Source organism: Euprymna scolopes, chromosome 28, assembly GCF_053919585.1.
Source record: "Euprymna scolopes isolate OS-2025 chromosome 28, ASM5391958v1, whole genome shotgun sequence".
NCBI classification, from domain to species: Eukaryota; Metazoa; Mollusca; class Cephalopoda; order Sepiida; family Sepiolidae; genus Euprymna; species Euprymna scolopes.
In genome coordinates, this window is record NC_136509.1 from 72,217,653 (window position 1) to 72,235,777 (window position 18,125).

An 18,125-nucleotide genomic window follows, 5' to 3' on the forward strand; every position below is an offset into this window, starting at 1 on the left:
TCGTCCGAACTCCAATCTCTGGTACCCCTCGCCAATCTTTCACGAAAAACACCCGTCTACCTGAATCCACTGTGAAAAATTTTCTCCACTCTTTATCTGTGCCTAAATCAAAACGTAGATTCCATGAACAAAGCTTCTTTCTTAGAACTGCACGCCTGTGGAACTCTGTTCCGTCTGCCTGCTTCCCACCGGACTACAACTTGGATGTCTTCAAGTCCAACGTTAACAAATTCCTAATGAAACGCCCCCTTAAGTAAACACTTCATCAAATCTCCACACTAACGTAATGTACTTGCAATAACCCTTATCTCTGAGTGGCTTCCGGGCCTTGATAAGTGGTGATCACTGTGTAAAAAAAAATATGTATATATGTGTGTGAGTGTATATGTATATATATGTGTGTGTGTATATGTATATATATATATATATGTGTGTGTGTATATGTATATATATATATATATGAAATTAAGACGGAGGCGGAGGGCCTCTAGGTCTCTGCACCTTTAAAGACCAAATCAAATTTGTTCCACAGTTCCATATTCCCCATATATCAAGCTTAAAGTATGTAGATCAAAAATTGACAGAAAAGTTTGGTAAAGACCGTTCTCCTCAGACAAACAGACAAGGTCACCTTTATATATATATATATATATATATATATATATATATATATATATATATATGGGTGTGCTATTTTTTAAAGGCAAGATAACCAGTGAAATATAACGAGGTTAATACAAGAGTGCTGAAGACGGAAGTAGAGCAAGTTACACTTTCTATTTGTCTTTACATAAGCAGTAATTTATTGCTACACAGTAATGAGCATGTTTCAGCTTTCTATTATTTAGTAACATTTAGTAACTAGAGACCTCATCAGGCAATAAAGCCTACATTCAAAAGCGGAATGCTTAATCATGTAGCAGCAAACAAATGCTTATGTAAAGAAAAATTGAATATATATATATATATATATATATATATATATATATATATATATATATATATATCTTATTAAAAGAAAAAGGTAAATATGATTTCTACATTTTATTGTGTTCATGTGTTTGTTATTATTTATCAATCCATTGTTGTGCTGAAGATGAGATGCTTATAATTGTTATCATTTACGGTTGAATTGATAATAAATTCCTGAAACATACAAGGATAGATAATGTCGGTATTGAATTTATCGGAGTGTGTTTATAAAATATTAATTACCGTACTTTTGGGTAATTGCGTTAACTAAAAAAAAGTCCTCTTTATATGCGTGGTTGGCAAAAGAGCATTTTTAGCTAGTTGGCGCAATTACCCTAAAGTACAGTATGCCATAAGTTTTCTGCTGAATTATAATATATCTATATAGTTTTCGGATTGATGCTAGCGGGGACAATTCTTATGAGTGGTGGTACAGTGTAACTGCAGTACAGTGTTAAAGCCGAATACGTGTTATTACCAGTTGTTGTTTATATACAAATATGCTAATGAAGATTTGGTATCTGTCTGTCTGAAGCTGAAACCATACTATTACTTTTATTAATTGTACTGTTGTATTATTTTTTTAATGCTTAATTCTGTCTACTGTACTATTTCAAGACTAGTTGCACGTATAAAAATCCAGAATATATATATATATATATATATATATATATATATATATATATATATATATATATATATAGTTTTATTTTACTTATAAAGAAGTCATCTATAATTTATTCCCGGTTAAAATTATACAAAGGTAAAAACCATTGAATTTCAAGGAAGTTCTTGATAGTGCTCGATTAAAAAGAGCAAGATATTATTTCATTCAATTTAGATTAACAAGATAACCATAAGTCACTACAATAAATTTACTGTCTCAGTCTTAAAAGACATCGTCAGGTAACAAGATACCTCTGATTTTATTCAGGGCCAGTCGTTTAAATGACTGACTTTCAATAAGACCAAAGGTCTGGTATCGCCTGATGATATCTTTTTAGACTGACATAATCTTGTGTCGCCTGGCGATATCTTTTTAGACTGAAACAATAAATTTATTGTTTCAGTCTAAAAAATATCGTGAAGCGACACAAGACTTCTGGTCTTATTCAAAGTCAGTCAGGCATCAAGAGACCTGGTTTTATAGTAAGTTAAAATGTTGCAAATTAGAATTTAAAAGATTTATGATTCGAAACAAGGGATACAGATTAAAAATGATTATTTCCTATTCCATGGAGTTTCTAAGAATAGCCTTTATCCTCAGATAAAAAAAACAGTTAGCAACATAATATTTATGTAGACTAGCTATAATTTTGTTGGTTAGCACATAGTTTGAAAATTTCAGAGTATGAGAGAATGTTTTAAAGGTAATATAGAAATATATTGATCAAAAAGAATATTCAACTTGAAGTTTATGAATCACTAGCCTGGGTGCCCGGCGTTGCCCGGCTGTGTGGAGGTGGGTGTTGAGCAAAAAAAAAAAAAAAAAGAAGAAAAAAGTGGTAGTAGACAGGCAGGCTCAAATCCGTGACGCGAAGGCGGAAAAGAAAGTGAAAGAAAATCTGACGTTTTACCGCTGCTTCATGACGCAACCGGAAGTTGGAACGTTCAAATTAGGCAAAGGCAATCCAACTGATACGATGACTTGCAAAAATGGCTGACAAAAAATCGACCTCTCCTTGTAAAAAACTACCTAGTTGAGGGTGAAAGAATTAATGTTTTTGGCCAATTTTTCGATATTTGTCGTCCGAGATGTTGAGCTTCAAAATGATACCAATCTCGTGAAAATCTGTGGCCTCTGTCAAAAGTTTTAGACAGACATACATACATTTAAACAGATAGGTGAGATTTACTATATTAGAGAAGATAAAAAATTGAACTGTAACAAAATGCAAAAACAATGGAGATGGTTGGAAACTCCATGGAAAATAATATTTATATAGACTAGCTATAATTTTGTTGGTTAGCACATAGTTTGAAAACTTCAGAGTATGAGAGAATGTTTTAAAGGTAATATACAAATATATAGATCAAAAAGGTTCCACTTGAAATTTATGAATGGAGATGAAAAATAGAACAGTAACAAAATTCTAAAACAGTGGGGATGGTTGGAAACTCCATGGAATAAAGGAATAATCAGATAATCAGTTTACTGTTTGCGTCTTCTCAGTACTTCCAAGATACGAACGACCTCTAGAACGGAAAAAGAACCAACAAAACAACGATCGTAGCCATGTACCAAGTGCAGTACCAGTTTACAGAATCTTCTGAAGATTTTAAAGAATAATGATAAAAAAAAAGCATCTTGTCAGCAGGTAAATCTCGTCTGCGGTTCCATTGGTTTAAATTCTGATTATAACAATCGATGCAATTTTGATACTAATAACAAATGGTAAAATTTGTTTTCGCCTTTTATCGTTTTTTGTTTTGTTTTTCTCTCTCTTTCTTGGAACTGGAATCAAAGACGAACCTTTTGAGAATTCACAACTTTGATAAATTTCATCACAAAATGGTGGAATCGTTTTGTGATTTTGTTATGCATTCCTTTGCCAACAAATGACAAAAAGATTTTTTTTTTGTTATTGTTGTTTTTTAATTTTATTCTGAAGATGCAAACTTTTGTTCGTTGCCCCCCCCCATCTTCCCCACATCAAATATAAAGTGAAAATATTTTCTGGAAACAACACGAGAAAGGAATAATAACGTCGCAGATCAATAAGATCATAACATGCAGAAATTATGGACTGGTTTTGTTTTCCGATCCTCCTCCACCACCACCACCAATAATAATAATAATAATACGACGACCACGAGAGACGTGCATCTGTAAAAAATGCCTTAGCAGCTCCAGTGGCATTTCTTTATATGCTAATAACATTTAAACTACTAAGCATATCGTTGATGTTTATCTCTATCCATGGACGGACAAGGGTCAGAAAGTTTTTTTTTGGGCGGGGGGAGGGGGGTACTCACATTTACCCCCTAACAAGGCATATCGCCACTTAGACGTAAGGGGCTACTATTTGGAATTTGAAGAGTCGGTGCCAAAGAGGAAGAGCCCTCTGGTCTGTAAAAATTCGTTAGCAGCTTCGGTGACATTACCGCTATTTAAACTATGATGCGTATCGACCTTCCCCATACTTAAGCCACTAGGCATATTGTCTCTGTTTATCTCCCTTTCACAGCTGGATGATTGACACAAAAGTCAGAAAGTAGGATTTGAAGAGCAAGTGCCGTAGAGGAAGAGCCCTCTGGCCTGTAAAAATGGCTTAGCAACTCTGGCGGCATTCCCTGTATGCTAATAACATTTAAACTACGAGGCATATCGTCTCTATTCATCTTCCTCCCACGGGAAAATGATGTGATACAAAGGTTGGAAAGTGGGATTTAAACTACCAGCACTCTAGAGAAAAAACCCCTTTGGTCTGCAAAAAAATGCCTGAGCAGTCTCCACCAGCATTCCCTCATGTGATTAGTATTAAACTAACCCCAAAGGGAGAAGACAAAACCTGGGAGGAAGAACCTCCTAGATCGACACAGAATCAGAAACATATGTCAGTCAACAGGAAATAAGTTGTCTCAACAATGGCCTATACACTGTTGACTTTCGTGTCAAGGAACCCGGGACCCCCCTCCCCAGGCTGAGCTTATCATTATCGGTTTAATATCCATTTTACATGGCATGCATTGGACGGTCTTTAGAAACTGACTTCCAAACTAACCTATGTCTGGTCCAAGTCCTGATTCATACCTCTTTTTTTAAAAGTTCATCCTTATCGATTTCTTCAATGTTTTCCCTGGCTTTCCCCTGTAAACTGACCCTACTACCTCAGCTATTCTACTAGTATTACCAGACCAGCCTGTCTAAGGACACCGGATTCCAGACCTGAAATGCATCAAATATTGATTTTCCTCTCTATTTACAAAACTCAGTCATGTTCTGCAAAACCCAAAAGAAAAACTTTTTTTCTCTACAAAATAATGAAGTCAAAAACAATGAATAAACATTGGATGATATAAAAAAAAATTTAAACATAAAAATCTTGCTAAAATGACCAGAATCGGCATTAAATAACCTTCAAAAGATATGATATGCCGTAAAAAAAAAAAAAAAAACTAAGCTAATGAACTATTCTACATCAATTAGCCTAAGATTTTTAATCCATTCTTTCAACGTGGCCATACCATCAAAGTATCCTGTTCTGCACACATATTCCTATGCTATCAAAATTTAATTTTCCTTCATTTTTAGAACCTCTGATATATATCACCGATAAGGAATGGAAGCAACCCTTTCAAAACATGCCTATTCTCTTTCGCAGTTCAGAAATGAAAGAGATTTAATCAGCTTAATTGCTACCTTTTCCGGTGACCTCCTATCCATGACACAATATTTTTAAATGTAATGTTACATAATGTATGGCACTATGTCGAATTGCAAGTACTTCAGCTAGTGACAATCTTGACAAGGGTTGAACTAAGTACAGATCGAAGTGACACAAAGTTTGTGACATAAGTCAATTCCCATAAAAGATTACAGGAAGAGAAATTTGAACTTTAAGTACGAGGTTATAAAGGTTAACTTGAAAGTAAAAACAAAGAAATGTCAGTCTAATGGCACCGGGTGTCATAGATGTCGAGGTTTAGGTAGAAACAAAATGGGCGCAGTTTGTCTATGGGTTTATGTGTGAGAGATCACTCATAAAGTTGTACTAGCTGAAAGGAAAATTTTGATAATCGTCAAGAGCGAAATACTCTCCTAAGATCCTTTTACTGTGTTCACCTATTTATCCTTAAGTAAGATACTTAATTATTAGTTAAGATGATATTAGTCTCTCTCTCTCTCTCTCTCTCTCTCTCTCTCTCTCTCTCTCTCTCTCTCTCTCTCTCTCTCTCTCTCTCTCATGTGTGCGAACTATTTCTGTGAAACAGGTCTTTGGCGCAGTAGTTAGAGTACTTGGCAAAATTAATTGTAAAAGTGATATTCTTCTATAGGTTGAAGGTTCAATTCTCAGTGTGGGCGACCGAAAAATACAATTGCAAATTACTTAGGACCTCTATCCAGTCATGGCTGATGGAACAAGAACATGCTACCTCTGTGAAGTAAATAAAGGGTCCTATTTGAATTTCCATCCAAATTTCCGAGTTCGGCAGAAACATTCCCAAGTTCAGCAAGATATATCTGAAGAAGGTGAGCAGTTTCATTGACTGAAACGTTGTGAAAATCATGCCCGAGAACAGTAATCCAATGAATCCAAATAATACGAATAACCAATCCTCATCTCAAAAATTTAGAAATGACAATTTACATGTGCTTCTAACAATCTAAATAGCCAGTTTCTGACTATCTGCCTTATTTAGACCAACATCAGTTAAATAGGTTATTTAGAAGGACCAAATATTTTAAAGGATTTAAAGTCAGCAACCTTTTTACTAATAAGGAGAATAGAAAGTATATGTTGGGTTTACTTTTAACAGCCTTGTAACTCTCACTGCCATTATTTTTATCATTTATTCCTCGGAAAACTTTACTAATCTCTCAAGCAAAACAGCAGTGAATGCAGTGCTCAGTGTATATAGTTTTTTGTAGTAATAGGCCACATAGGAAATGTGGGTTGTAGGATAGATGTGTCATTGAAAGATACTATCACTCTGGGTTAGAGTGGACCTGAGAGTAATACTAAACTGGAGCGTAACATTGGAATGCAATAAAACAAAAATAGTTTGAGTTTCAGACATTAGTAATTCAGAGAAAAATTGGAATGGAGAATGGTTGAGACGAAAAGAATAAAACTAATTCATTCAAAACAGTTAAAATATTTCACAACATAATTCTTGTGTTTTTGCAATAGATTATCATCTGCATTATATTCCGCTTTGTTTGGCCATTTCAATTTATAAGGTGTAGCGAAGTAAGTATTATGGTATCTGTTCAATGCAAAGTTACGGATTAATAAGGATTAGTATTTAATACAAAAATAAACACAAATTAAATAATATTCAACCATCAATTTGGCATAAAACACTGATTCTAAGTCAACAGGCTATAACTTTTGCCCGTTTTTAATGGACTAAAAAATCTAGATTTATATAATTTACCAAAATGTTTTACTTCATTTCGTCTGAACTATTTCGGTTCTAATTTTTTTTATCGACGAGCAGTACAGATGTTCACCTTGAATTTATGCCAGTGTGTTGGCTAATTTATTAGTTTATAAAATGTGTTTTTACCTGCTATCTATGTCATATTAAATTGATTTTAACGCCAATACGTTAAGCATCTAATAATCGTTAAAAAAATAAACTGTTTTAGTTACTGTATTATTATTTTTTAAATTTTTACAAGGAAGTCACAGCATATCAAGGCCTTAAAGCTACTCGAAGATAAGGGTTAATGAGTGTCAAGAGGTCGGTAAGACAACACCGCAATAATGGATAGTCGTGGGAATTGGCTAGAATTTTATTATTTAAGAAAAACTTGTTTATATTGTTGTTTGCATTGGTCTTAAAACCGATCATGTTGTAGTCAGATGAAAAGCAGCCCTGCATTATAGATTTCCATAGGCGGGCAGTTAAGAAACGTTGTTCATAGTATTTGCGTTTAGATTTAGGCACAGGTAAAAATTAAGGGAAATTGTTGACTGCGGTTGTAGCTAGACAAGTGTTTGTTGCGAATATTTTACAAAGAGGACCATAGTTTGAAGCTCAGTCGAGCACTTGGCATGGCAATAACGATAGAATAGAGATGGATTCGCAATATCTCTTCTTTAAGAAAGAGGTTGTAAGGAGAAGAAAAGGACATCGTTTACCGGATTTTGAAACCAGTTCTGAAACTCGAAGTCTGATGACGAGGTTTTATTGCCAGCTCAACCTTCATGGTCTTGAATAATATTTTTTAGCTCCGTAAGACTACAAAAAAATGAATAAATAAATAAAATACAAAATAAGCCTCTATCTGCATCAGCATGGATATGGCAATCCTACAAAGTGACGCCAATCCATCTAAGTCTGGTGATATCGTCAGATACTGCTGGAGCCTTCTGGGTTAGTGGTAATGATGCTTCGGCCCCCAAACCATACCAGAACTCAGAATCATTATCTGATGAAGGCTTTGTTGGAAACATCGCTGCTGTGCAAATTATCGTGTAAACATTTTCTTTTTATTTACCTAACATTGTATGTAGATATTTGCATAAAGTTAGACATTTGTATGCATAGGATCAACTCCTAAAACGATTACCCAATTATTATGGATTTTGCAAATACAGCTGCTACGTTTAAAAGTCTGAATATCAATCATAATTTTAGTTTAATTTAGGTTCATGCATAGGTCATAAGGTGTAAAAGGTTTACGACAGTTCAGCTATTTCTGATATTTTCTGAAATTTGAACATTGCCTATTAGACATCAATTAATGAATATTCTTTAAATTTCAGTTTGGAAGACATAATATGAGAGAATTTCCCATTTGCAAGTTCAAATATTTCAGATTTGTGTGAAATTTGATCTACAGTATTTGACACCAATTCAGATTTCCCGAAAATTAGTTAATTCTTTAAGATTAAGTTTTACATTTTCGAGAATCAAAATCATATTAGGATGTATTTATCTCTTGCACAGGTAGAGGATTGTGTCGGGATTGAGATATCTTCAGAAATGGTAGAATTTTTTTTATAAAATTACGTGGATCATGTTCACTCAAATAATTTATATTTTTCCTTTTTATGGATTCCATTACTGGATTGATAAAAGGCACATTTTATTTTTTGGTATTCAATTCAAGACACCTACTTCCTTTCAGCGCCAAGTTTTAAGCAGATAGAATGAGGAGGATGAGAGGTGGGAGGACGTGAAGGGAGGTTGGGGTGATCCCTGTGTCAATTTGATACTGTTTCATGAAAGATTGAAACCATTGACTGTTGAGGTGCACTATACGTGCCTACAACATCAGACCGACAACAGCTTATTTTCCTTTCATGAAAAATTCGACATTTCCGCCCCCCCCCCCATGGGCCGCCAACCCTGCCTGACTTTGTCCAGATTCTCGCTGATAGGCACTTGCCATATTTTTCAATCAAACATATCCGTTTCTTTGTCTCACCCAGTCTGCGGTGTCTTCCCGTTTGGGATCTGTGGGTGTTTATCACTATCTCACGTATCGGACATCTTGAACGCAGCTGTTTGCATCGCTATATCACTGTACAAAGTTGGGCATTTGGGCTCAAATGATACCCTCACTCGTGTATCCTCTCCTATGATTCTTGTTTGGATTTTTTTTTTTTTTTTTTTTTTTTTTGTAAATGTCAATTTGTATTTTGATATCTTCTTTTTTTTTTTTTTTTAAAGTAGTATCTACCTATGGTGCTGCCATTTCCTAAAAAAAAAAAAAAAAAAAAAAAAAAAAAAAGGAAAACAAAAGAAAACAAGAACCAGACCTGATAAGCACACCACCCTTCACTAGAAAAATCTCCCCCCTCCTTTAACCGATAGCTTGACAGGATTAAAATGCAGTAAATGCACTTCTGTCTTTCATTCAGGTGGAGACCTTTAACAGTTGGAATTTGTCAGGAAAATTGAGAAAGAAGCTGAAAATGATTGGGGTTTTATGTTTTGCTTTTTTAAAGTTCAATTTCTTCTGACTGTATCGTTTACAAATGCAAATATAGCTGTATTTTCTTACTGTCTATATTGTTTGTATATATAATTTAATATATATATATATATATATATATATATATATATATATATATATATATATATATATATATATATATATATATATATATATACATACACGTATATATATATATATTTATGGATATACATACATATATATTTATTTATGTATATACATACATATATGTATTTATATATGCATATATATGTGTATTTGCATACCTACATATATCTATTTATAATATACATATGTATGTACTTATATATACATCTATCATTGGCCATCTCTCTTGAGAAAGTCCGCATAAGATGGGCGAAATGTTGAGCCTCTAGGTTTCTTCACCTCAATTTTAAGTTTCATATACATATATATGCATGCGTATACTTTGTATTTATTTTACATAAGCATGTAAAACAAATAAAAAGTATATCTTGTCCTACTCTGGTATTGAGCACTCTTGTATGGTCGCTTTACCTCTGGAAAATATTAACCTGAAATTTTATATATATATATATATATATATATATATATATATGTATATATATATGATGTATGACCGGCAGTAATCGTGACACCCTACACTGATGATTCCCGAAATGATGAAACGTTAGTGTCTGTAGGTATTAAAAAATATTATGATAATAATAATGTCAACCCCTTTAAGAACTGGGTTCTTTTTGTTGAGCACTTTACAATTGATATGAAAGTCGGTCAATTAAGCTCACATGCGCAGATCATGATCTTATAATCATTAGATCACTATGGACGACATTTAAAAATAAATCTTTAAATTTCAACGATATTTCTCGCGGTTGAGGTTGGCCGTGTGGTAATAATTATATATATAATGTCATTAAAGATAGAAAATAAAGGTATAAAATCTATATAGTAATATATATATATATATATATATATATAGAGAGAGAGAGAGAGAGAGAGATTTATTCATTTATTTAATAAAATTATACATCAGTTAGGGGTGTAGGGCAAGTGAGAACTCTTTATGCGATGGTATTTCGAATCCTAATGCTTCTCATCAGAAGAGTAGAGAAGATGCTAATAGGGATGTGACGTCTAGCGATAATTACATTAGGAACGAAATAAATTATTGAGGCTGTTTGGGGGAATTATATTGATTTCTGTGACATAGGAAGAGTGTAGTTTGTACTATATATACATTTTTTTATAATGTAATATCTATATTATATTATGCACGCCTTACATGTTTAACATTTGGCCTTTTTTAGGTTTGATAGATTGGCTTTTTTAAGGCCAAATTTGTTTTTTTTACGCTCTTTCAAAAAATATGGCGGCCAAAACATAGTTCATAAAAGAGCTTAAAAAGGCCAATCTGCTAAACCTTAGAAAGGCCAGATTTTAAAAGCAATATAGCGGCGTCGAATAATAAATATAAATGATAAAAAAATAATAAAAATTAAATTTTTTTTCTGGTTTTATTTCAGCGTTTTGGTCTAACAACTATTTTTTTGTCTGGCAAATAATTTACGCTGCTAAACTACACATTTACCAAAATAAAAAATAAACGCACGCATTAATGTGTATAAACGTTATTATTTTTAGGTTCACAAAATCGTGAGTTTTCTTAGGACAGTGATTCCTTCTATCGAAATATCTGGTGGAGAGGGTATCAGATACTTCTTTTTGGGAGCGATTACATTTCCATGTTTTTATCCATTCTTTTATTTTTGAAATTGTTGTGAGGGTTATCCACGTTTCCCATGATGAAAATGATTAGTATAGCAGGCGTGTTTCAAGCGGAATTTCATGTCAACACAGGCAACGCCGGGTACCCATGCTAGTATATATATATATATATATATATATATATATATATATTCTATTATATGTAAGGTATTTTGTGTGTGTGTATGTATGTGTGAGCTCGTTTCCTATGGACTCAAAAACAACTGCACTGATTTATTTTTAATTTCACATGAAGGTACTTCATGTATCTGGGAGTATTCTTATGTAGGTTTTGTATCGGAATGCGTCTGATAAGTATCGAAAATCGATAATCGAAAAGGTTAGATTTAGACTAAAGTTAACACTTTTATATAACCGAACATCACAAGTTCATTTGAGAAGTTTTATCACTGCACAAGCAGAAAGGTCCAGTCTATAAAATCAACAGTGGATTCTTTTATAAGACGGATGCGGCCGAAATAAATGTTTCTTTTTAGAGCACCATTCAATTCTGATACTTGACTTTGGTACGATTAACTTTAATTCAAGTGATTATGTAAAAATAATTTAATAAAATCAACAATAGGTTCTTTGATAAGACAGGGGCGCGTTCAAAATGAATGTTTCTGTTTAGAGCACAATCGGACCTTGTTACTTGACTTTTGTATTTTAAACTTTAAGCCATTAGTTACAGATGATTTTATAAAATCAACATTAGATTCTCTACAGTGCAATGTAAACTACAATGTATTGTAGTCATTGCGAGGAGGCATGTGAAGCTTCCTCCCAGTACACAACGGGACGGAGTGTTCTGAACTAGAACAGGTAAATCAATCGATTTGATTAAAAAATGGGTGATTTCACCGATTTTAATGGCAATAAAAGTATGAAAGGGCAAAACATTTGTTGATCCTCATTTAATCTTGGACAATGTCCAGTCTCCCTGCTAGTATATATATATATATATATATATATATATATATATATATATATATATATATGTAATGTAATATATATATACTAGTAGGACCTGTGGAAATTATACAACGGACTCTTTCATATGTAATATATTGATGTTTGACTTTTATGGCTGTTCAGCGTAAATGGAGACGCCCTGAAATCACTGTAGCTCTTTTGTTAAAACTGCAAAAGTATATATCTAAGCTAGCAGGGACGCAAAATATGACATTTTAATTCATGCATATTTCGTATATATTATTATAGAGTCAATTTTCTATCGATTCTTATGTGATGCAGTTGTGATTTAAAACAGAAAAAAAATATATTTATATGACTTGGGTGCATCAGCTTGAATCAAAACTGAAACCAAAACTTATGGAAAAAATAAAAATACATGTATGTATGTATAACTTGAGTTCCTTCAGCTATAATCGAAACCGAAGCTAAAACTTATGAAGAATTCTTGGTAAAATTATTCATTACAACAAATGGAAGGTCATAAAAATTAAACGACAATCAGTCAGAAGAGAAAAGATGTAAGCGTAACACACAAAATAACACACGCTATCGTATCAACATATATATATATATGTGTGTGTGTGTGTGTGTGTGTTTTAAACTCAATTATATACGCATATACATTCAAATGAATTTGAGATTTTTCTCTTTTGCTATTATTTTTTTATCTCTCTCTCTCTCTCTCTCTCTCTCTCTCTATATATATATATATATATATATATATATATATATATATATATATATATATATGTGTGTGTGTGTGTGTGTGTGTACAGTTTTGTTGTCAATGGCGATAATTGCATTTCGATATGTGTTAGTTCCCCTGGGAGTTTTTTTTAGGAAGTTGTCTCCCTTACATTCTAGTCGCCCCATATTCTAGAACGTGGACGAATATATGCATATAAATGTCTACATATAAATATAAACATATGTATAGATATATTTGAATGCATTACCGCTATGCACTCGACCACAAGCTTTGTGGTTATGGGATCATATAGTCAGCTATGCTGATGAAGCATAGGTACGTTGAAACACGCATCTGTAGACATCTATTTTATTGATAATTATATATACAGAGAGAGAGAGAGAGAGAGAGAGAGAGAGAGAGAGACACACACACACACACACACACACACACACACACACACACACACAGGTACTGTTTGGTGCCTGTGTCTATATTGCCTGTCGTTTACAAATGCCATATGTTGAAATTGTCTTCAATTGGGGGTTAGGGCCTAAAGGGTTGAAGAATTCAAGAATAATTTTTTTTTTTCTATTTTATATAATTCTTTTCTTTACTTTGTAACCTGGATAATAAACAGAATCTGTCATGCAAGAATTGAAAAACACCCCCTCTGAAACAAAACAAAAAAAAAGCAAAGCAAAAACTTCCAAGAGAAATTTTTTTTAGCTCAACAAATATACCTTTATAAGCATATTTCTTTTTTCTATTCTACCCATTATTTAGAAGAAAAAAAACTTCAATAGCGTTCATATAAGTCTTTCGTTTATTTAAAGAGACCAAAATATCTCAGGTGCAGTTCGTAAAATGATCATCAGAATAGTTCCACTCAAGTTAGATCTGTATTATTCAGTTTTGTCATTACAAACTAGCAGAGCGTTACCAAAGAAAGACTCATGTATATGCAGTGTGGTGATGTATGGAAGTGAAACCTGTCGAGTGAGAGTTGAGGACACCTCACTCACATTAGTCCGTTGACGAATTTCAGGATGCACTGTGAATGTGCAAGCCTATCCTGTATCAACCGACTTTATTGCAGATGCCACAAGTGTAGGTGGTGTCTGATTGTGTGAGATGGGTTTCAGCCCTCAGCTGTCTGTGCTCTCTTCTCTCTTTCAACAGCTTGTCTCTCTTCTTACTTCCCTTTGGAGCATGCCTTAGCAGCTCTTCTCCAGCAGCTACAGTCTCCAGTTGCGGACTCCCAGCCTGTTAGATCGATGCCACTTGCCCTGATATCACATTTGCAGACATTCTTATGGCATAGGATGGATCTTGCTGGTGGTCAGGGGCTGGTGGGGATTCTCACATCATAATTAATAATATAACCGTCTTTATCTCCTTTTCTCCACATATCTCTTTATTTTTATTTATATACCTATCTCTCTCTCTCTCTCTCTCTCTCTCTCTCTCTCTCTCTCTCTCTCTCTCTCTCTCTCTCTCTAAATGAAACTTGGTCAGTGAAGGTTGAGGACATGCGCTGCATGAAGAGAAATGATATCAGAATGTTATGATGAATGTTTAATATGAGTCTTAAGTACCGGCTTTGTTTTGATGAACTGAAAGGAAGATTAAACCTGGTCAGTATAGGAAAAGCTTTGCAAAACAGAAGACTTCAGTGGTATGGTCACATTGAAAGAACGGCTGAGAGTTCTTGATCAATAGATATAGAACAGTTAAAGTAGCAGGTGTAGTTTAAAGGAGAAGGGTAAGAAAAAACATGGAAGGAAGCAATAAAAAGAGAAAGAACGATAAATAAAAACTTGGTCAGTGATAAGTACGGCTATGACAACAGCATATTCTTGTCATTGTTTTGACTCTCGAGTATATATCCGACACAGACACAATTCATCAATCGAGGGCCACATCACTCTATCTAAAAACATATAAGATATTAACTGATATATACTTGAGAGTCAAAATAATGAAAAGAATATTATCTTCTCATAGCCTTAGTGATAAGCTAGTCAATTTGAAAGTCAGTTTTTAATTGAAATTTCTTACATAAGCATGACAGATCAAGATAAATTATTCAAAATTAACGTTTTGCATATCCCATATTTTATTAAAAGAAAAATCATACACGCATGTACATATTTATCATATTTTTAAAACGTTTGGGATTCTTTAAGTAGGATTAACGCCACTGTGTGAATGCGGTATTGTGGTGAAAGGTGTCGATTAAGAGTAATCTCAAATAATCTAAAGTTTCGTAGATAACAGAAAGACCTTCGACTTCCTCCCCCAAATTTTCTTAGGGTTTCATGCCTAAGTTTTTTGTTAGTTATTTTAATTTCTTTAATATACTCATTACTGAAATGTATTGTAACTTAACGAGAAATAAAACTATGTATATAAGCATAACAGGCCAATGGAAATTACTATTTCTTACATAAGCATGACAGACCGACCGACTGAGCATCTATGAATAAATACAAATTGTTTAAATGGTAAAACGATTCTTTTCATAAAAGATGAAATTTTGAGATCAATTTAAAATTCCGAGACCAATGTTTCCAGCAAGTTCCATGCCTTATTCTACCCTTCTCCCGGAGGCTAACGAGCTTTCTCTCTCTCTCTCTCTCTCAATCAACTCTTTATTGTTGACTATCAAAAGCGACCCAGACCTCCACCTGTGTGCCCTCTGTCCAGTTGGCTCGTCATTTTTGTTTGTCTGTTTTTACAGGAAATAGTATTTTCTCCTTTTCTTTTGGCTTTTGGCTATATTGCATGAAATAAGTGATTGATTAAGTGAAGGTATTTCTTTTTACAATGGAATTTGGTTGTGTTTTTGTCGCAGGAATCCAAGGCAGAAGACGAGCAATCTGGTGAGGGCAAAGCCGAAAGACTTGCAACATGAAAATTCCGATTCCGTCTGGAACGAGTTAGCACATTTCAAACTTCAGAATAAAAATTTGATTTGGGAAAAGTAAGTATATAAATATTTAGATTTTAGGAAAAGAAAAAAATAAACTGTGTGTATTCTTTATGTCCGTTGGTTTTTATTGTTTTATTTTTATATTTTATTTTTATTTGGTATTTTCATCCTGCTAGTATAAGATATATAGGTTCTTATGCAGAATACAGTTCATGCTAATATCATACCATTTTTATTTAGAAACCCGCTCTTAACATAAGGAGGGGAGGGCGTTTTGTAACTATTCTGTATTTTCACCTGACAATTTAATAAACAAATGTTATTATAAAACTTGAATTTTTATTGAAAATCCTATCTAAAAAATAGTATTGTCCGTGTTCTACATAAGTATATGTTACAGAAAATCAGAACAACATTGGTACCGTCGGTTTCAAATACACAGAAGACCTATCTTTGGTCCCCTTTGTCGGACTCCTTTCAGCCTCTGTAAGAGAGTCTGACATGGGCGATAAAATATTTAGATTTAAAAAAACCCCCAAAAAACTGCAGACATTGTTGTGTGCATTATTTATGTCTGTTAGTTTTTACTGTCTAATTTTTAAAAAATTTATTTGGTATTTTGAACATGCTTATTTTATGATATACGGCACAATCACGTTGAAACACAGGTTCTCACCAGATAACCAAAGTTAAGCAACAATGAGCCTGGCCAGTACCAGATGGGTGACCGAGTCGTAGAAATATTTATGTTGGTGTCTGGACGCATTTAACTCACGGGGCGAGATACACCCCCAGAATCGAGATAGGAAGCAATGGGAAACCATTGTCTTTACTTGTCTTCCCGAGATTATCATAGCTCTAAGCACAAAAAAAATGTAGTTAGCAGGCTCAAACCTGTAACGCTAAGAAAAAAAGGAAGTAAAAAAAAACAAAAAGCAAACGACTCAGTTGCTGCATCCACCATGACATACGATGTCGCCGCCGTTCAAATTAAGCTTGGTCATTGCAAAACGTATGATGACTTTGCAAAAATGTTGACGAAAAAAGTGACCCCTCCTTGTAAAAAACAGTTCAGGTGAAGGAATTAATGGTTTTGGCCAAATTTTTTTATATATGTCGATCGAGAGACTGAGCTTTCAAACGATACCAATTTTGTCAGTGTTGATCGCGTGTGTCAAAATATTTAGTGAGATATACAGACATACACACTAAGATTTATATTATAGAGAAGAAGATGAAGATGTCTATATATATTCCAGCAGAGGGGTAGGTGAATCAAAGTTTGCTTTCTTGGCGTCTCTAGTCTTGAATATGACCTTAAAAGACACCCGGTATTGATGTCTCATTTGAGGCCTGAAGGGAATGTGGAGTTTCTCCTTAGTTACCATTGCTTCCAGGTCCATTGATCCAGAGTGGTAATATCAGTTAAAGCATCTGGTGCTACCAGATTAGGCTGTCTGAAGATACTGGTTCCCTGATTAAAAATGCATCAAACATTTATCTTCATGTTTTTTTTTCTTTTCCCTTTGAAAAAATCAATCATGTTCTGCAAAGTAAAAAAAAAAAAGAGCAACATTTTTCTTCTACAAAACAATCAAACTTGACATCATAAATAAATATTTAAAGATATAAAGAATTTGAAGCATAAAAAACTTTTCCAAAATTACTTTTGTCAGCATTAAATGGTCCGAAAAAGGACTGATATACTCTTGGGTTCTCAGTTATTGAACACATTTTGATTTGATCGTGTTAAAAATTCTTATTTATAAATCTGTTGTTCAATAGAATAAAACAGGTATCATTATAACCTTCCCAGAAATAAACATTTGTTACTTGTCTTAAATTCGAGTTGTTGTTTGGTTTGGAGGGCGAATTCTTCTATTGTAGCACTGGCTGAGACAATGTCCGAATCAAACAATGACTTTGGACCAGCACCATAAATGGATGATCACGGCCTGTGCAGCGAATACACACAGTTGAACATACAAGGTGTCCCAAAAGAAGCTGACGGATTTGAAATTTAAATTCAACTGAAAGTACTTCTCTACAATAAATATCGGCTCCTTGATGGTGTAACAACTCATGATGACTTTAGTAAGGTTAATCTAGATGCTCTGAAATCTTTTGGGGCTAGTTTGATGCTTCTATTGTTCTATCTTATATTTGAT

General features: G+C 33.7%; 1 protein-coding gene across 2 annotated transcripts in view; it reads left to right on the plus strand.

Annotated features, from left to right (window-relative positions):
- LOC145249691 (centlein-like) overlaps positions 1-18,125 on the plus strand; it is a 1,118,615-nt gene that overhangs the window by 676,359 nt on the left and 424,131 nt on the right. For both annotated transcript variants that reach the window (XM_080111490.1, XM_080111491.1), the window contains exon 11: positions 15,880-16,008. In XM_080111490.1, coding sequence (XP_079967616.1) covers positions 15,880-16,008 — 129 coding nt within the window. The remainder of the gene's footprint in view (positions 1-15,879; positions 16,009-18,125) is intronic.